The sequence below is a fragment of the Megachile rotundata genome, chromosome 4 (assembly GCF_050947335.1).
Source record: "Megachile rotundata isolate GNS110a chromosome 4, iyMegRotu1, whole genome shotgun sequence".
NCBI classification, from domain to species: Eukaryota; Metazoa; Arthropoda; class Insecta; order Hymenoptera; family Megachilidae; genus Megachile; species Megachile rotundata.
The window spans coordinates 4870757-4890861 of record NC_134986.1 but is presented as its reverse complement, the minus strand read 5'-3'; the positions used below and the strand labels follow the sequence as shown (position 1 = coordinate 4890861).

General features: G+C 30.1%; 4 protein-coding genes across 5 annotated transcripts; 2 read left to right on the top strand and 2 right to left on the bottom strand.

The window, feature by feature from the left end:
* On the bottom strand, positions 1–6943 carry LOC100881049 (uncharacterized). Its single transcript, XM_012283110.2, has 13 exons — positions 6577–6943; positions 5890–6193; positions 5326–5501; positions 3581–3781; positions 3277–3380; positions 3111–3197; positions 2453–2600; positions 2084–2286; positions 1552–1860; positions 1071–1280; positions 734–853; positions 343–501; positions 1–248 (listed from the first exon to the last, which is right to left on the bottom strand). Exons 1-13 carry the CDS (start codon positions 6816–6818, stop codon positions 91–93), a joined length of 2421 nt encoding a protein of 806 aa, XP_012138500.2. The 5' UTR covers positions 6819–6943; the 3' UTR covers positions 1–90.
* A 78-nt stretch (positions 6944–7021) lies between these two features.
* LOC100881159 (uncharacterized) lies at positions 7022–9192 on the top strand. Its single transcript, XM_003702322.3, has 4 exons — positions 7022–7154; positions 7604–7701; positions 7948–8166; positions 8798–9192. Exons 1-4 carry the CDS (start codon positions 7131–7133, stop codon positions 9105–9107), a joined length of 651 nt encoding a protein of 216 aa, XP_003702370.2. The 5' UTR covers positions 7022–7130; the 3' UTR covers positions 9108–9192.
* A 623-nt stretch (positions 9193–9815) lies between these two features.
* Positions 9816–16426, bottom strand: Dsk (Drosulfakinin). Of its 2 annotated transcripts, none has more exons than XM_012283062.2 (4): positions 16177–16426; positions 13814–14059; positions 10803–10932; positions 9816–10096 (listed from the first exon to the last, which is right to left on the bottom strand). In XM_012283062.2, exons 3-4 carry the CDS (start codon positions 10928–10930, stop codon positions 9946–9948), a joined length of 279 nt encoding a protein of 92 aa, XP_012138452.1. In that variant the 5' UTR covers positions 10931–10932; positions 13814–14059; positions 16177–16426; the 3' UTR covers positions 9816–9945. The 2 variants fall into 2 exon arrangements, with proteins under 2 accessions (XP_012138452.1, XP_076387538.1); XM_076531423.1 differs by lacking the exon at positions 16177–16426 and adding an exon at positions 14131–14331.
* Positions 16421–18837, top strand: LOC100881271 (uncharacterized). Its single transcript, XM_003702323.3, has one exon. It carries the CDS (start codon positions 16527–16529, stop codon positions 17376–17378), a length of 852 nt encoding a protein of 283 aa, XP_003702371.2. The 5' UTR covers positions 16421–16526; the 3' UTR covers positions 17379–18837.
* The last annotated feature ends 1268 nt before the right edge of the window (positions 18838–20105 follow it).

Below are 20105 nucleotides of genomic sequence, written 5' to 3'. Positions count from 1 at the left end.
ACTAGATCACCTTAATTACAATCATACAAATAATATAATAATATAACTAATTACATAAATAAGCATAATTTGTTTGTTAAATATTAAAAGTTACTCAGAAATGTATGGAATTAGTTTAACTGTAAATACCTCGTATTCCATGTTAACAATTGCATCAGTTTCGACATCTTTGATCGCAGGACATATTAACACCATAATTTCTAACAATTTCAAAGTTCCCAATTCTTTAAACACCAACAGTCCATACGCTATAGTTGCATCGTTTAAAGAAAGAAGTAAGGTAACAAGTTTTTAGTAAGTTTTTGAAAGCTACACGTTTCCATTCTTTCGAGTAACACATACCAGAATCGTTTTCATTGTCCTCTGAGGTTTCGACTGTACAGCGTGGTTGCATCAAAATGTCATCAAGTTTTAATAAATAATTGACCTTCTCACATATCGTCACACAATTAGCGCCATTTGGCAAATTTTTAATCGCTTCTGTAGTTACAGCTTGCAAATCTGTTGAATTTGTATCATTAAAATAATTATGCATTGTAATGTAGCAGTGTATAAATTCTACAATTCTGCAATACTACAATTTCAAAATTTTTTAATTCAAAGATTTTAAAGTTCTACAATTTTAGAGATTTAAAATTCAAAGATTCTAAAATTTTTAGATCCTAAAATTTCAAAGTTGCAATTACTAATATTTAAACATTTCTAAAAAAATATTTGCAGAATTTAAATTTACCATTTAAAGCACACAAAGTTCGTAGAAGATCCTTCGCAGAGAACGGATATCCAATTTGTTTATACAATTGAAAAACGGCATCTATAGGCAACAAATCTTTATACTTTTGATGTACGTTTCCTATAACAAGGAAAATAACGCTAATTTGATTGCAAATTTAAAATTATGTAAATAACAGTTAGTAAAATATAATATTGTTAAATAGAATTCGTGGTCTTTTGCAAATTAATTTTTGTTATGAGTGTCATTTTTTATTTTTGTCATAAGGATCGTGGAACAATGAGAATGTATAATAATTTTAATAATGAAAATGAAAAATAATGTATTAATGAAGTACCAACGTGATTCCCAGCATGCGGATATATATCATTTTTTAACAACTTAAGTAAACCGCCAGCAAGCTTTCCATTAATTTCTTCTGTTTCTACGTCGTCGAATTTAGTATACAATTGCCACGAGACTTCTAACAATGCGTGTATAAACTGCCAAATTTCAATTTTTTCAAATGGGTGATATGGATCTTTCACGACAGTGCTTTTATTTTTCGCTAAAATTAATATAAATTGTAACTGCTAGTAATGTAAATTGTTAACTCCTTCTCATAAATATAAAAAAATAAAACAGTCTATTATAACACAGTAATTGTAATTGTGTTACAAATAATACTCGTAATACAATATTTTACTACAAATAATTATTACAAATAGTATTTACTTTTTGATATGAACAAATAATTTCATTTAATTGTATATTTTTACTACACGAATTTTTAATAGAGTAATAACAAACTATAGTACGGTAATAATTTAATAATTTACCCATGTAATTATCAATATCTGTAAGACTCAATCCTTTTTTGTGAATACCACAATCCCGCCACAATTGCCATAAACAAATTCTACTTAATGCAAGATTGCACTTTGGAGCTGATTTTGTAAACAGTCGAGCGTATTGATTATAAATTTCACGTAAACGTGTCATATGCAATGTTAAACAATTATACGTCCACTGTTCTTCGTATTTGTAATTTGATTCCATTTCATTATTTATAGAAGGGTCAGATTTGCCTGTTTCTGTTTTCGACGTATCTGTCCCTTCTTTTCCATTTTCGTCTTCTTTCTTTGTATCTGCAAAAACGTTTTATGTTTAGTTATGTTGCAAATAATTATACTGCTATTATATAGTTACGTTATACATAATTGTAATTGTACAATTAAATAATTAACAATTATGATTGTCGAATTATATTAACAATAATTACAGTTACGGAGCAATATTACTAATAATTATAATTACAGAATACATTATAAATAAATATTAATAATTCTTTAAGAAAGATGGTTGGCTAACCTTCCGAATTCGCTGCTAAACAAGTACAAGATTCATTTTCGCAGGTGTAACATTTGTCAGGTAAAGGTTCGGGTAATGGACGTTCTTCTAGGCTTTCTGGATTTAACAAACGAGTTATGTGATAAAATAACGATGGAAATTGTTCTGGTTTCAAAACGGGAAGTTCTGGAGCTTGGTTTAACTCGTTTGGTTTTTCAACAAACCTACAAAAGAAGTATTAATATATCTTGTAAAATGTTTGTCTATTATTCTTACATTTGTAATAATGTATTTTTAATTCTGTTTCAAAATTGTATAATAATCGAAATACAAAAAAGTTTTTCTTTTCTTTTAAATACGTCATTACACGTGAGAATTACATATTCTTACTCCGGTTTTATTTCTTTGATCACACGTATACATTTTACTTCAGTTTTGTCCTCTGAATCGTTGTTTAAATTAATATTCTCGATATTACCTGAGCATAAAACGTCGTTCAAAAATAATGGGTTAGATTCGAATTTTTCCCCATTGCTTCCTAAATAAAAACAAATATTAATAAACTTCATTAATATGATTCTTAAAAACTGTTAATGTAATAACATTTTAAACATTTTTATACTTACAATAAATTGATAAATTAACTACTAAAATAATTATTAAAATAATAAAAAACCTTCACTTGTGCATTGTAATAAAATTCTAATTAAAATCACTAAATTAAATAATGTTTTAATTTTCAAACAGTAATATTCATAAATTAAATAATAAATAATTATTGTTAAATTAAATAATATTTCAGATTTATTTATACAATATCAATGTCAACAACAATGTCAATGTTTAATTAATTTTAGTATAAATAACTTCGAAAATATATAAATATATTTTTCTATTACAAAATTGTAATATTTTAAAATAATTTTATCGAAACTTAAAATCATATCGTATTCAAAATCGTATGTTCTGCATTTCGATTTCTTTTTGCTCATAGTTAACTATGTATAGCTGGTTATAAATAATAATTAATAATAAAATATCACTGTACCAATAATAATTCCATAACCATGCTTCTTATTATCCATCCAAAACCCTGAATATTTGGCTCCTCCAACTGCATTTAACTTCAATTCTCCTTTAAATATATATTTGATTTATTAACAATTTACTTACTATTTATTATTAAAAAATTAGTACATAGAATAATAATTCACCTTCGCCATGGCGCATTCCATTACGCCAATGACCAACGTACGAAGCTTCTCGTGGCCAAGTTAAAGTTTTATTGAAAAAGCCGTTCCATACATATTCCCCATAACTATAAATATTTTACTTAACTCATTTATGAATTAACAATGCAACTTTTATTAAGTGTACTTTATTATGTGATATCATTTTTATTAAACTTATTTTATTACTTAATGTAATTTTGTTACATGTATATTACTAATTTATGCAATTATTATTAAATATATTTTATTATTCAATGTAAAATCGAATAAATTTAAAATAGCAAACCCGTGCATCGAACCACATTTCCATTCTCCACGATAAACGTTTCCATTTGTCCAAACCATGGTGCCTCTACCATGACGGAGTCCATTTCTCCATTGACCATGGTAGCAACTACCTTTTGCATAAGTTCGTAATCCAACACCGTCCATTTTGTCCATTACCCAATCACCATCATATGAACCATTATCACCGTAGCGACAATACCTAAATGAAAAGATTCTTCGATTAGTAATTTTTAATAATTATAACAAACAGTGCTTCTACCTTTTTTTTATGATTATTCTATTATATCGTTAAACGTGTATCATTGATTACATTTTGTCAGAGATCAATTACTAGTTAATTTTTTATATATTATAATTAAAAATGTGGTTCACACCGGAAGTGAATTTTTAGAAGTTTTAGCACTAGGTTTGCGGACATTTCTTATATACCTATCTCCACGAACACGCGTCAATTTGAGTTTATAAGGTATTGTCGGTGCATTCATATTTATTATTGTTGTAATTTTTGCATGGGTTAAACAAATTTACTAAAAATTTTATTTATATTACAATCGCGTCAAATTGGTGCACATCCGTAGAGATAACACGTCACTCAATAAGTCCCCGGTCTGACACGTATATGGCGACACTTGTGACAGACCCACGTTATTTTCGAATAATACTAACCTTCAAACAGTACGTGTCAAAATTTCAGGGTATTCTGATCAATAGTTTAGAAGTTACAGTCATTTTAGTACCCCCAGTTTAGTAATTTTGAAGACAATGGATAGAAAGGAATTTCGTGTGTTGATTAAACACTGTTTTTTAATCGGAAAAAATACTGTTGAAGCCAAAAAGTGACTTCATAAGCATTATAGGGACTCTGCATCAGGGAAATCAACTATCATTGACTGGTATGCTCAATTTAAACGTGGTCATACAAGCGCCGATGATGCTGAACGCGCTGGTTGTCCAAAATCAACAGTCGTTCCGGAAAACATAAAAAATGTCCACAAAATAGTTTTAAAGGGCCGTAAACTTAAGTTGTGTGAGATAGTTGATGCCTTGAAGATATCAGAAGGTAGTGTCTTCACAATTTTGCATGAAAATTTGGGCATGTGCAAATTGCTTTCAAAGTGGGTGCCGCGTTTGCTGTTTCACGAAGGCAATGCGCCGTGTCACAAGTCGATGAACACGATGGTTCAATTGAATGAATTACGTTTTGAATTGTTTCCCCACACACCGTACTCCCCAGATTTGGACACCAGCGACTACTGGCTCTTTGCAAATATGAAAAAAATGCTCCAGGGAAAGAAATTTGGCTCAAATGAAGAAGTGATTGCGGAAACTTAAGCTTATTTTGGGGGCAAAGACAAATCGTTTAATATAAAGGGAATTGAAAAGTTAGAGGAGTGTTGGAATCAATGTATCATACTGGAAGGAATGTATATTGATGATTAAAGTGGAATTTCTAAAAAACAATTTGTTTTTCTTAGTTAGACCGGAGACTTATTGAGTGACGTGTTAGGTATACCACATAACAAATGTCAATATTTCAAAGCTTTTGAAGAAAATAGACTTCAATATATATTTACTCCATTGAATGGATAAGAGAAGGTTTTTGTAATTTTTCTAAAAAAATTCGAAATGCGTTAAAATGACGCGTCCCGTAAACCCAGTGCTAAACTTGAATACCTTCTAACGAAATCGTCAATGATTAACATCATTATTCAATCATACGTTATTTGTGTGGTAAATATTTACCCTTTACCGTGTCTCAAACCCATGTTCCATTTCCCTGTGTACATGTAACGATTTTCTCCATCCACCATAATTCCTCTGCCATGTCGATAACCATTTGCAAATTCACCTTCGTACCAGCAATCACTGTTCCATTCTAGCAAACCTTTTCCATGCATACGATTTTGCTCGAAGTCTCCCTAGAAGACTGTATAACTTTAAATATTTTTAACAACTAAAATATATTATTGTAAAACATATATATTTAAATTATTTTGTAAATATATAAGATAGAGAAGCAAGCGTATCTTTTGTTAATATTATTTTGCAGAACTATCATTAATTCATGAAATATCAATGTTATACTACATGTTACGTAGATATTACTGTATTAATCACTATGTCGTATTACACTGAAATGATTGATATTAAAATTTGATTAATTCTAAATTCCGTTAACATCATATAAGACTAGTATTACAATGTTGTATTACATTGAAATTATTGATATTAAAAATTGATTAATTCTAAGTACTTTTAACATCATATAACAATACTAATGCAATGTTAATTATTTTTTATTATTACTTTGTACTGGGCACCATTGGGCCATCTATAAACCCCTTTTCCTTCCATCATTCTCCTACTAATGCGACCACTATAGGTGCTATTACTAATGAACTTAATATTTGCAAATTCATCCGGGACTGTAACTTTCCAAAACATGCTAGAACTCGATTTAGACGTCTCTTCATCTTGCTCTACAAAATCAGTGTCATTATTGTTTGATTCAGTTAAATATTCTTCAAAATCCTCCTCTCCTTCAGACGATGTATTCGGTGATTGATCAACCCTCTTCTTAGGTTTCTTTCTCAAAATTTTTCCATCCCATCTGTGTTAAACATATCACTAAATAAATGTTCGATAAATTTCAATGTAAATCTTCATAATTTATTAAAATTTAATTTAATCAGAATAATGCAGTTTTAATTCGAACGAATTGTTAATCCTTTAGGTATTCTAATGTTGAAGAACATGATACAATATTATGTTTTTATTAAGTTGCATGTATACATACTATTTTTTCATCAATTTTATTGCATGCATAAGTACTATTTTTTCATTAATTTTATTGCATATATAAATACTACTTTTCCATTAATTTTATTGTACGTATACATATTACCTTCCTCATTGAATTTTTCAAAAACTTTTCATTAAATTATTTTCTTTAAACAATTTATGAAAGTAGAAATTTTTAACTTGTATAATTACTCTTTTATGAAAAACTGTAGCAAGTCATTGTAAAGCAAAGAAATAAATTCGTCTCTGACAGTATATTTACGACGTTTCTCCGCTAAAATATCTTCTAGAGGTAATTCCTCTATCGATTCTTCTTTATCAAAATCAATTAATCCTTCGCCTTCTTCCCATTCTTCCTCTTCATCGTACGACTGAACAGGTTTAAATGTCTTCCTACATTTTCTCAAAATTATTTCTCTCAACGCTGCATTCATATTTATTTTCGATTAATTACAATCAGTAATACATATTATAATTGTATATAATAGTTAATTAAGATCAACAATATAATATTTAAATAAAATTAAAACAACACTTTAATAGTTTTCGATCAAGTATTACAAATGGAAATTATTTCAAATTTTATTTTCTAGGCGACTTGAACATATCCTACGAATAACAAAAGCAGGAACGTGAAAATATTTTTTAAATGGCATGTGCTATTTTCAGAGGTATTTGTAGTTTCTTATGACTTCACTTTAACGAGGTTATCGAATATTTTTCTGTTTAAATTATAAAAAAGCAACATGGTGACAAAAGGGAAAATAAGTGTAAATATATTTACTTTTATATTATTATATTCCTGTTATTATAAATATGTTATTATATTTATAATAATTATTATATCATGTTATAGAGTATAAGTTATTATAAAATATTATTTATTTATACGCATGTATTTGCTTTTTTTTATTAAACCGAATTAAAGATGAATTTTATTCTAGTAAAATTTGATACTTTAAAAACTGACATTGAAATTGTGTTATTAGAATATTTAAATGTATTCAATATCTAGTTATTAATTGATCATATGTATGATCTCGTATACATATAATTAGGTGTATAAATGATACTTAATATCTTTATTTAATTTGCGTTCTAACAAATTGAAATTAATATATTAAAAATTAATATAGAAACTGTGATATTAGAATGTTAAAATACAAATGTTACTTAACTAATAACGAAAACATAATATACCTAATTCATTGTATTACAGACAATTTTTCCAGCTTGTGAAGATGAAAAAAGAGACTTGGAACCGATTATTTTTCACGTCCCTGCTACATACAATAATAAAGTTAAAATTGATGGATGGTAAATATGCAGTCTATATAAAACAGCACATAAAAATTTATATGCTGTTACATTTCCGTAAGGTACACGTACATTTATTTGAAAGTGTTGCGTTTCGCAAGGGGTGAACCCCTTTGTTTCGCGTAGCAACGCATTTGTATTCTCATTTCTAAAACTCTTTATATAGTGACTACTGACCGACAAATATACCACGCTTTAGCAATTTTATTTGTTGTATTAAAGTTGCGAAATTTGTTTATTGTTTAGGCACATGAATACATTAGAAGAACCCAAGGATAACAAAGAATTTTTTCCGCCTAAAGGAAACCTTCACGTATCATCGTACAAAAGGATAGGTCCGGAAGACGCTTGCACAGGAGTTTCAGAAACGACCGCCATGTTGGCTCAAATAGAACTGAAGGATCTTTATAAACCAATTGTTCCACAGCGTACATTACGCAAAATGAGGACTCTTGCAGCCACAGGGTACATTATTAACCTTATTCTATTTATTATTAATATTTTATTTTTGTTTATTATGAACATATTATTTTGCTTCTTATTAATACTATATTTTCCTTGTTATTAATACTTTATTTCGCTCATTGTTAATATTTTATTTTGCTAATTATTATCCTATTTTGCTTATTATTAACACTTTATTTTATTCATTATTAGTATTTTATTTTTGTCTATTATTAACATTTTATTTTGCTTATTATTAATATTATGTACATATATTTTGTTTCTCTTATTAATAATACTTTACTTTGCTGATTATTAATATATTATTCTGTTTGTTATTAACAATTTATTTTGCTTATTATTAACACTTTATATTATTTATTATTAGTATTTTATTTTTGTCTATTATTAACATTTTATTTTGCTCATTTTTAATATTATATTTTGCTTGACATATTTTGTTCAACTTACCATTAATTTTATTTTGATTAATTTTTAATATGTTACTATTATTAACATTTATTTTATTAATTACCAATATTTTATTTAACTTATTACTAATATTATGTTCTGTTTATTATCAACATTTCATTTTGTCTATGTTCAACCTAATATTTCTTATTTGTACTGATAATAAAAATAATATTTGTAGAGTGGAAGAAGAAAAGCAACCAACACTGATAGATTTACTATATGATTCCGAAGAAGCTACTCGTATGGATTATCGAACAACCACAGAAGTCCATTATAGATCACCCTACCCCATGAAACCTAGACCACTACCGCCATCACCACCACCAGTACCATGGCTTTTAAATCGACGAACTATCGGATACAGTCTCGAAGAACTAGAAAAACGAGACGGTGTAAATAAATTTTTGGACGACAATATGGATCTTCACCACCAAATAGCTGAACTTAAATCGAGGAGATACAAATTGCATGAAATTCTTCGGAATTGAAATTGTATTTAAAAATTGTAAATTTAATTATAATTTTATCTGGTGAAGTAATGTGTCAATAACAAATTATGAGTTGATATTGAAACATTATGGGGTTTAATTTATTTAAAGGTTTAAAATTGTGGGTTAAAATTTAGTTTAGGGTTTAAACTTGAGGGTTGAAATTTACTTCAAAGTTCAAACTTGAGGGGTCAAAATTTATTTCAAAGTTTAAACTTGAAGAGTGAAATTTATTTTAAAGTTTAAACTTGAGGGTTGAAATTTATTTCAAAGTTTAAACCTAAGGATTGAAATTTACTTCAAAGTTTAAACTTGAGGGGTGAAATTTATTTCAAAGTTTAAACTTGAAGAGTGAAATTTATTTCAAAGTTTAAACTTGAGGGGTGAAATTTATTTCAAAGTTTAAACTCGAGGAGTGAAATTTATTTTAAAGTTTAAACTTGAGGGTTGAAATTTACTTCAAAGTTTAAACTTGAAGAGTGAAATTTATTTTAAAGTTTAAACTTGAGGGTTGAAATTTATTTCAAAGTTTAAATTGAAGCGTTAAAATTTAATTCAAGGTTTGAATTTAAGGATTGAAATTTATTTCAAGGTTTAAATTTAAGGGTTGAAATTTACAAATAATTTCAAAAAAATATTATTTATAACAATGAAGTTTTGACACGTTTTTTTATTATAGTATTCATTGTTCGTGTACGATAAATTATGATACATTTGTCGTGGAGGAACATAGGTTAGGGATGAAACAACGAAATTGTTGCAATGTAAAATATATTTCATCTACAGTTTGAACAAAGTATTACTTCTGCAGCAAAAGTGAATTATCACTGCACATTATTTATTCGTGACTTCGACCGAATCGCATATGACCATAATCATCGAATTGTTCTCGTTTCCCAAATCTCATATGACCGTAATCGTCGAATTGTTGTCGTTTATTTATGTCTAGAAAATCGTCGCCGTCTCCAAACAGATTTTCCACTGCGAACCTTTGTAAAAAATATAGTGTTATTACTAATGAATTTTTAGGGAGCAGCAATAATTATTCAAAAGATTGAGACATTTGAAACATCAAAAATTTAGAAACTTAGAAATTAGTTAGCTTTTAGATTTACATTCTTTAAGTTTAGAATTTTACACACTTATGAACTTTCAAATGTGGAAGCATAGAAATGTTAAAATATACAAGTTTAAAATTTGTTCAGTCAGAAATTTGTAGATTTTTAATTTCCATAATTCCAAATTTTCAAAGTACCTAATTATCAAATTATCAAATTATCAAATTATCAAATTATCAAATTTTCAAATTACCTAATTATCAAATTATCAAATTATCAAATTATCAAATTACCAAATTACCATATTACCATATTACAAATTTAAAAACTTTAAAATGTTCAAATCTAGAAACTTTCAAACTACAAAAAGAGACTCAGAAATTTTCAAATTTTCACATTTCCTAGTTTCCCAATTTGTGAATTTACAAGATTAGAAATGTAGAAATTTAGAATTATTTACCCTTATTATGACCTAAATATCAAATCAATTATTTAGAAAAAATTATATTTTACATATCATTATTCAGCTAATCCTCCAAATACTGATTAACAATTAACATAAATGTAAAATGAAGCACAGCGAAGAATGAACTGTTATAATTAATACAGATAATTAATCGTGAAGTTTTATAATTACCCTCGTAATAAGGGTCGATTACGGAGCCTCCGATGCATGTTATTAACTATTTCAGGAGCTGCTTCGCATTTTCCATAGAAAAACCAAACGATGGCCATCGTGAAAGTTAAAGCAGCAGTTATATTCATATCTGTAAACCAAAAAAATGCATTTTTAATTGAAAACTCTAATATTCGCTTATAAAGATTAATAGTTTCTAGCCATTTTTCTTTTTTAAATAATAAACAATTTTGTTTACTTCCTTCTTGTTCTATTAAAAAGGAAATATATTATATAAAAAACGCATAGCTGTGTAGCACATGGGAAGGAAATAAATTATTTAAAAAATTTATAAAAATAAATGTTCATATACAGAGTGTCTCATAATTACTGTTAATCCCTGAAAGGGGTGGTAGAGAATATAATTCTGAACAAAATTTTCCTTTGCAAAAATGTGATTTGAAGCTTCTTTTTTGAATTATTATTATAATTTTATGAAATGTAATCTCACCGTATGCAATTTTACCTTTTGTTTTTTATATAATTCTCGATAATGAACAAAATATATTATCTCACACATTATTTACATTATCTTAAAAGATCTCATTTAAAATAAATAAAAACTATTTTGTTTTGAACATACAGAGTAAACTTAATTTTTATCGTAAAAGATTTTTACAGATTTTATTTGCATCTAAATAAGGGCTGTTGAACACGTTCTCGCCTGAGTAAATTAACACATACCAGGGGTACAAAATTCAAAGAAGTCATATAATTGCTTATGTATGAAAATTGTACCGAGTTTATAGTATCAGTTTTCCTGTGAAAAGTTAATTTGCTTTTAGATAAGAACAAATATGTTGAACAAATTTGTGTTAAATAAAAAAAGCACTGACCTATAGAATATACTGACAATCTAAACAGAATAACTGTAATATAAAATACTGTAAAATACTGTAGATGTCTTTGTTTATTTACTTACTGTAAATTTACAATATTTACAGCAATTACAGTATTTTATATTATAGCTATTCTATTCGAATCAGTGACTCTATGAAATATTTTATCACAAACAAGAGACACTCATATTAAAATTTAAGCTTCACTTAAAAGTATAATGTGAAGTATTCTTATATTTCACAGTTCATAAAATTTTCTAAAATGCAAGTTAAATAGTTACATTTTTCAACAAAAGTGAATTATAAAATATTGCGTACGATTTATCATCTAAGTTTTCGAGTTTTCAAAAGTAATTTACCACTAAATGTATTTTCTTAGGATTATTATTTTCCGTCGTAATACGTGAGTTCGCAATGTGGAACACGTTGAGTACGTAAAATGGGACATGTTCCAAATTAGGTACATGTTACTTGTTAACATTACATAGTACTACAAATCATACCTTTATCATTCTGAGCACACTATAACGATAATAATGGAGAAAAATAGGTCCAATGCATTCACACGCGAGCAACGTGTTCACGCAGGGGACGAAGAAAAATGAGATCATATAAGACAAATTTTTAAAAAATGCAAAACATTTCACCTGTCCGTTATTTGAATAAATATTCACTCTCTAAAATGAAATTTTCTTAGTTTTCTTTACTTTCATACGTGTTCAATAGGAACTTTCCTGCGTTCAATATTAGATTTTCAGCACTTTTCACTTTTGTTACATTTTTTAGAATAATTTCAAGACACTTCAAACCATTAACGTAAACCTATTAATTTTGTCATTAAGTTCTGTTGAAAAAAGAATTTTTATTCTTGATAAATTTTAAAAATCACATGTTCATATTGCACGCTTTTCAAAACGGTGTTCACTATAAAAATTTCAGAGAGAAATACAAAAATCAAAGAAGCTTAGAACTGTTGAGGAATGGTCCTCAGGATGTCCCTTTCCTACGTGTTCCATATTAGTAATTTTGCAGCTCAGCTCTTGTTACATTTTCTACCATGGACACTTTAATTGCTGCAAAGTTAACCAGCGTACTAACATCGTCACTAATATCACTAATATCAATACTAATATCGTCATATTTTAACAAAAGAGAATACCTTTGATAAACTAACGACATCAAGCGTTTCACGTTACCCATAAAATAATTTTAAGATAATGTAAAAGTGTAAGACAGTGTAGGACAATCGATTAAACGATTTGCAAATAAAGCTGCATGAGAGTGAATCATTTCGAGAATGGAACGTTCGATATACAAAATGTCTCACAACCAGTGTAGCCCCTGAAAAGAGAGATACCTGATGCGATTCTGAATAAGATTTCCCTTCGCAAAAATGGTGTTCGAAGTCTCATTTTTGAATTATTAAGGAAAAACGTGGACCAATCAGAGCGCGAGAATTACGCGCGCCCATAGCGACGGCTTCGAACCTAGCTTAGCGCGAACGTGATCAAGCAACTTTGCCTCGGAACAGTCTAAACGTTTAATAAAAAGCCCTAATATCAAATCTCAACTAAATAATGAACAGAACAATTACAAATTTAATGTTTACAGTTATAATGAGTAAACAGTTAATGTTTACTCATTTCTCATGAATAGGGAACAGAATTAGTTATGTGTAATTAACAGAAGTCGAGCAAATGAACTTTAAATTTACATAAGACTTATAAGCCATTACAATAAGACCAATTGTTCAAAAATAATCTTGCTGAAATCATTTATTCTATGATATTTCCTTACGAAGATAATCAAAAGAGTTGACAATCCATTATAACACATTGAGCACACTATAATATATTTTCGTTAAAACGTAATTAATAATAATCCACAATAAAGTTTATAAAATTTCACATTTAAAAGTGTAAAGTTGAAATCACAGTTATTCTAATGGTTTCAGTCATTATTGGTAATGGTTTCAATTTTCTTTAAACAATTATATAATTTTCAGAAATATTAAGCGCCATATTTGATTTTTATTAGAACACCATCAACGTTTCTAACTTACGTAAAGAAAGAACACAAATTATAAATTTCAGCGTACGATTAGCACGTATAAGAATGAAAGGAGATATTCACCTGTGTGATCTTCTGATCGGAAAGCGGCGGAAGAATGCACGGTCCACAGTTTTCACGTGGCTTTTTATACACGAGTACATCCCTAGAAAATCCAAGGGGAGCTCTTTGAATTTTAATTCACGTAGCTGCGATGTCTGATAAACAATTTTCTCGACAGTCCGCCTCCGAACATTCAATATTCCACGATGGTGTTCGATGATTGGCAGTTTGAATAACTGTATTATAGTCTTAACCCGGCTTTCCTTTCTGTAAGACAACGATGGCAATTTTATCGATGCAAGAACTGTGTCAGTTCGAGAAACTCCATTGCGAATTACTTTTGTCAGTTTGAATGAACTTTTATGCGGAACAACTTCTGTTTTGCTGCTATTTCGAACTTCCTGAATTCAATTACAAACTAAACATACACTTTCAGCGCGAGTTTTCTTTTAGGGCTGTTTTAAGTTCAATTGAAAATTTTTGTTCGTTAATTTGATGATTACTGTGAGCTTTATGTGGATGAAGTTTGGTATAATTAGTATTGTTAATGTCGAGCAAACACTATCATTTCCAAGCCTAGTATTTATGGGTGACTGTTAAATTAACAAATTAGTGAATTTAAAAATTTTTTAATTCTCAAGTCTTTAAATTTTGAAATTTCTATGTTTACGCATATGTATGTCAAGTTTTTATATACCTGAATTCATCAGTTTTCAAATCTCCAACTTTAAAATACTTGAATCTCTAAAAATATTTATAAAAATAATTATAAAAGTTTAAACTTCTAAGTTTCCAGGTCCTATAATCCTCAAATTTTCAAATTCCAAAATCCTAAATTTTTAACAACTTTAATTATTGAATTCAGATCATTTTTAACTTGAAAAATTCACAAATTCATAAATTCTCAACCTTTCAATTTTACAAGTCATTAAATTCTAACATCAACAAATTTCTGAATCCCTAAATTCCTAATTTTCAAACTTTTAGTACAATAAAAATTTCCAAATCCTCAATTCTCCAAATTTCCAAATCTCAAAATCCCGTAATCTTCAAATTACTAAATTCCTAAACTATATAATCCCCAAGTCTCTAAATCCCAAAATTCCTAAATTTCCAAATTCCTAGATTCCCAAATTTCCAAATCCTCAATTTCCCAAATCGACAAATCTGTAAATCCAGAAATCCCCAAAATCCCCGAAATCCCCAAAATCCCTAAATCCCTAAATCCCCAAGTTCCTAAATCCTCAAATCCCCCAAACCCCCAAACCCCCAAACCCCCAAACCCCCAAATTCTCAAATTTAGAAATCCTCAAATTCCCAAATTCCCAAATTCCCAAATTCAGAAATCCTCAAATTCCCAAATCCCAAAACCCCAAATCTGCAAACTCCCAAATTCAAAAATCCCCAAAATCCCCAAATCCCCAAATCCCCAAAATCCCCAAAATCCCCAAATCTCCAAATCCTCATATCTCCAAATTCCCAAATTCAAAAATCCCCAAATCCCTAAATCCCCAATTCCTAAATCCCTCAAACCTCCAAACCCTCAAACCCCCAAACTCCCAAACCCCCAAACCCCCAAATCCCCAAATCCCCAAATTCCCAAATTCAGAAATCTTCAAATCCCCAAATCCCCAAATCCCCAAATCCCCAAATCCCAAAACCCCAAATCTACAAACTCCCAAATTCAAAAATCCCCAAAATCCCCAAATCCCCAAAATCCCCAAATCTCCAAATCCTCATATCTCCAAATTCCCAAATTCAAAAATCCCCAAATCCCTAAATCCCCAATTCCTAAATCCCTCAAACCTCCAAACTCTCAAACCCCCAAACTCCCAAACCCCCAAACCCCCAAATCCCCAAATCCCCAAATTCCCAAATTCAGAAATCCCCAAATCCCCAAATCCCCAAATCCCCAAATCCCCAAATCCCCAAATCCCCAAATCCCCAAATCCCCAAATCCCCAAATCCCCAAATCCCCAAATCCCCAAATCCCCAAATCCCCAAATCCTCAAATCCCCAAATCCCCAAATCCCTAAATCCCCAAATCCTCAAATTCCCAAATCCCCAAATCCCCAAATCCCTAAATCCCCAAATCCTCAAATCCCCAAATCCCCAAATCCCCAAATCCCCAAATCCTCAAATCCCCAAATTCCCAAATCCCAAAATCCCCAAATTCCATAATCCCCAAATTGCCAAATCCAGAAATCGCCTAACCTCCAAATCCCGGAGTCCTTGAATCCCCAAACATTCTAGTACTCAAGTTTCCAAATTTCCAAATTCTCCAACAGGCTTTTCTCGCAAGCAATAACTAAATAATCAAATAAACTGAAATTACAATAAAAAACCCAGCAATCTTCTAACCCCAATCAATGTTAGTTACTAACCCTACGCAATCCTATATTTAAGCCTCCTCTCATGTAACCAAGCTCCCCAAGTCTGTTACCACAATTCCACCGCCCACAGAATTTTCAGCAAATCCCCACACGGACATCAAACCGACAAACCGAATTTGAACGTCCGTACGAAGTCATGGTCACGGATTATGTCGGTCCCGAAATGGCTTCGGTAATTGCAGTGCTTCCAATGTACGTTATATAAATCACATCGCAATCTCCTTGAAAACTCAATCGTTCCCCGTCATTGGCCCCGCATCCATCGCGTCCGGCACGGCATCGTACGTTCCCCTACGCACGAAGGAAGTTCCGCTTCCTTCCTGCAAACCGTAGTCATCAAAATGGCCGAAGACGTTGGCGTGATGCTGCAGAAAGGCTTGGCCGAATGGTGGAACGAGGAGGCGGAGTACATCTTCCAAAGAATAGAAAGATGGGCCGCGTACGCCAGAGGTTACAATCGTCTGAGGTCCCAGAGGTTATCCAGGGGACGTATGACCATGCAAGGTGGACAGGAACCACGTTGGAGCATCTCTTCGAACAAACTAATCATCGATGATTCCTCGTGGAGTCCTCGTTTCCACACCTTGAAGAAGTCCCGACGAAAGTCGCGGCCCGAAGAGACCAAGATCAACTGCTGCGGCACCTTCAACTACCAGTCCAACAGCAATCTGGACAGCAGCTGTCTGGAGACCTACAGATACGACCACAGCATCTACTTCAAGACCATCGGCGATATTAAAAATAGTAAGAAGGAGGCTGCCGACACGAAGAACGAGGATAGGATCTCTATCAGCAGCGAGGAGCTGGTAGAATGGGATGTGAACACCGTGTCCGATTTCATCACCAATCAACTTCTGGAGGACAGGTTTAAGGACGTTCTGGACGCCATGGATAATTCGGGACAGGAGTCTAACGAGGTTGGTTCCGTCACTTGGTTCAACATTGATTTGTCCAAGCTTGATTTGAACGAGGACACCGCCGTTGATGAGCAGAATAACCAGAATTTGACGGTGTTCGAGAACGAAGAGGAAAGAAATAATAATTATGTGAGGAAGGAGTCCGTTATGGACGAGAACTTGAAGAATCAAACGATATTCGTTGTGGGAGATGAAAATAATGAGATCGAGAAGTTCTTTGATTTTCGAAGAACTGTCGGACAACCGGACACTGACGAGGGACGAGTGTTTGATTGAATTGTTAGGTTGTACCGTGCCATGTTTTGTTTTTTCGGGGTGTATTTGTTAAAAAGGATTTAATGTGCATAAAGTTATGTTGGGTTGTTGATATTTAATGACATAAAAGGATAGAATGACACTTGTGAAATGTCAGGTTAAATGATCTAAACGTTTTAATGATCTTCATACAAAATGGCGGTATGCTAGTCATAGTAAGGATAATTTTAAAGATAACTTCGGGATACAAAATGGCGGTATGCTAGTCAGAGTAAAGATAATTTTAAAGATAACTTCGAGATGTAGTTTATTATAATTTTATGAGATAAAAATATTGCTAAATGACATTTGTAGCATATTAATTTAAAGTTTAGGGTTTGAAAATTGCTGTATAAGATTTTTGACGATATTCTTAACACAAAATGGACGATATATATAAGAATTAATGATCAATTTCGAGGTTAATTTCGTATTTAGTGTACTACAATTTTATGACATGAAAAATGATTGGATAGATTGTTTTGTCAGTATTCTGAATACAAATTGGATGCTTCTATCATTTATTGCTTGTAGGTAATATTGTTCATTAGCATAGTATCATTACACTATTTCATTATACAAATTTTTATATATTATGTAAAGTGTTTTGAAGAAAAATCATACAATTCAAAATGGCAGATTTTTGGCGGGGAAAAAAATAAAATTGCTAAAAATTTTCATAAAATATTCACTAATGAACAATATTAATGATAACTTATCAATTATTTGATCGAATAAACAACCAGCTACTTTCTATAAAAAAATTTAATGATATATTTGCATAGTCAGTTTCTTTGAAACCTAAAATTTAAATTGACGTGACATAAGTGATATTTTGTGCTACTTTTAACTCATGAAATCACATCAGATGTTTCATCTTTCGAAATTTGTCACTTGATATCCAACAACCTGATATATCAATCGCAAAATTTTAAACAAACTATAAGAATGTATCATAGTTTAAAACCTTTCGTTATAGAGTTTAAAAAGTACTAGAATAATGTTTGAAACGTTACCTACACGAAAAACTATATTTATTAAATTGCATAAAAAGGAACAGTTACACACTTTTAAATAAATAATTAATCAATCAATGTTAAATTATCGAACAAACATAATTACTATTTTACATTGTTATAAAATAATGCAGGATTCATTTAGACTATTAGGACTTTTAGAATATTTGAAATTTTAAGAAAATAACAAGTTTCAAAATGACTAATAATTCACAGAGAGAATTCTTTTTAAGAGAAATTTAGGAAAGGAGACGAGTGAATTGAAATTTTAGGAGCTTAAAGTTTTCTCTGTACTAAATATTAATATTGTTTATGTGATACTTATAATATGCAAACAATTCTGAAAGGATGGCACGCAAAAAACAATTGAAATGTATTGTTTTTTAAAGAAAACATAGAATACAGATGTTACATATTTCCAGCAATTTTGTTTATTAATTTTATTCCTTAGTAATCATATTCCTTATGAACAGTTATGAGTATGCAATTTTTTTATTTGAAAATTTATGAATATGATATTTTTTTAGTTTTTTTTGAGTTAGGATAATTTGGAAATTTATAAATTTGTTATAATTGTATTTCAAAATTTCTTAATTTGAATTTTGGAAAATTGTTAACTTTCTATTTATATAATTCAGATTCTATTCAATTCTATTTATATAATTCATTTTGAGTTGCTAAGTTTCAAAATTTTTTAATTATAAAATTAATGAATTAACTAACTATTAAATATCTAAACTTTCTAATTTTCGAATTATAAAATTGCTATATTTCATATTTATAAATTACGAGACTAGGAAATTGTCAAATTACTAAATTACCAAATTACCAAATTAAAAAATTACAAAACTGTTAGGTTACCAAATTACCATATTTCCAAATTCCAAAATTCCAAAACTTCCAAATTTCCAAATTCCTAAATTCCTAAATTCCCAAATCCCCAAATCCTCAAATCCTCAAATTCCCAAATTACAAAATTACAAAATTACCAAATCCTCACATCCTCAAATACTTAAATCTCAAAATTCCTAGATTCCCAAATTTTCAAATTCATAAATCTACAAATCCCCAAACCCCTAAACCCCTAAACCCCTAAATTCCCAGACTCCCAAATTCCCAAATTCCCAAATCCCCAAATTTCCAAATTCCTAAATTACCAAATCCCCAAATCCTCAAATCCCCAAATCCTCAAATTCCCAAATCCTCAAATTCCCACATCCCCAAATCCCCAAATCCTCAAATCCCCAAATTCCCAAATTCCCAAATTCCCAAATTCCCAAATTCCCAAATTCCCAAATTACCAAATCCCCAAATACGTAAATCCAAAAATTCCTAGATTTCCAAATTTCCAAATCCATAAGTCCACAAATTCCCAAATCCCTAAATTCCTAAACCCCCAAATCCCCGAATTCCCAAATCTGAAATCCCAAATCCCAAATGCCAAAATTCCCAAATTTCCAAATTCGCAACTTCCCAAATTCCCAATTTTTCAAGTTTAAAAAGTATCAGCCTATTAAACTACTAAATCACCTAATATCAAACTACTCAAATTACAAGACCAAAGAAAATAAAAATGTTTACATTCCTAAATTTCTTACTCCGTCCACCTTTACCTTACTACCTTACTCTAATCAATGGTACTACATAAATCCCATGCGTCGCCGACTTTGCGGAAACGCTATCAACTCATTTT

What these genes read in the sequence shown, in the direction of transcription:
- LOC100881271 (XM_003702323.3), top strand. Translation starts at nt 16,527, where the DNA reads ATGGCCGAAGACGTTGGCGTGATGCTGCAGAAAGGCTTGGCCGAATGG.
- LOC100881049 (XM_012283110.2), bottom strand. Translation starts at nt 6,818, where the DNA reads ATGAATGCAGCGTTGAGAGAAATAATTTTGAGAAAATGTAGGAAGACA. An exon ending in CTACAGTTTTTCATAAAAGA is followed by an intron (nt 6,194 to 6,576) that starts GTAATTATACAA and finishes TGTTTAACACAG; the next exon opens with ATGGGATGGAAAAATTTTGA. An exon ending in GCATGCTGGGAATCACGTTG is followed by an intron (nt 854 to 1,070) that starts GTACTTCATTAA and finishes TCCTTGTTATAG; the next exon opens with GAAACGTACATCAAAAGTAT.
- LOC100881159 (XM_003702322.3), top strand. Translation starts at nt 7,131, where the DNA reads ATGGTGACAAAAGGGAAAATAAGT. An exon ending in AAAGTTAAAATTGATGGATG is followed by an intron (nt 7,702 to 7,947) that starts GTAAATATGCAG and finishes TTTATTGTTTAG; the next exon opens with GCACATGAATACATTAGAAG. An exon ending in AGGACTCTTGCAGCCACAGG is followed by an intron (nt 8,167 to 8,797) that starts GTACATTATTAA and finishes TAATATTTGTAG; the next exon opens with AGTGGAAGAAGAAAAGCAAC.
- Dsk (XM_012283062.2), bottom strand. Translation starts at nt 10,930, where the DNA reads ATGAATATAACTGCTGCTTTAACTTTCACGATGGCCATCGTTTGGTTT. An exon ending in AATCGACCCTTATTACGAGG is followed by an intron (nt 10,097 to 10,802) that starts GTAATTATAAAA and finishes TTTTTTACAAAG; the next exon opens with GTTCGCAGTGGAAAATCTGT.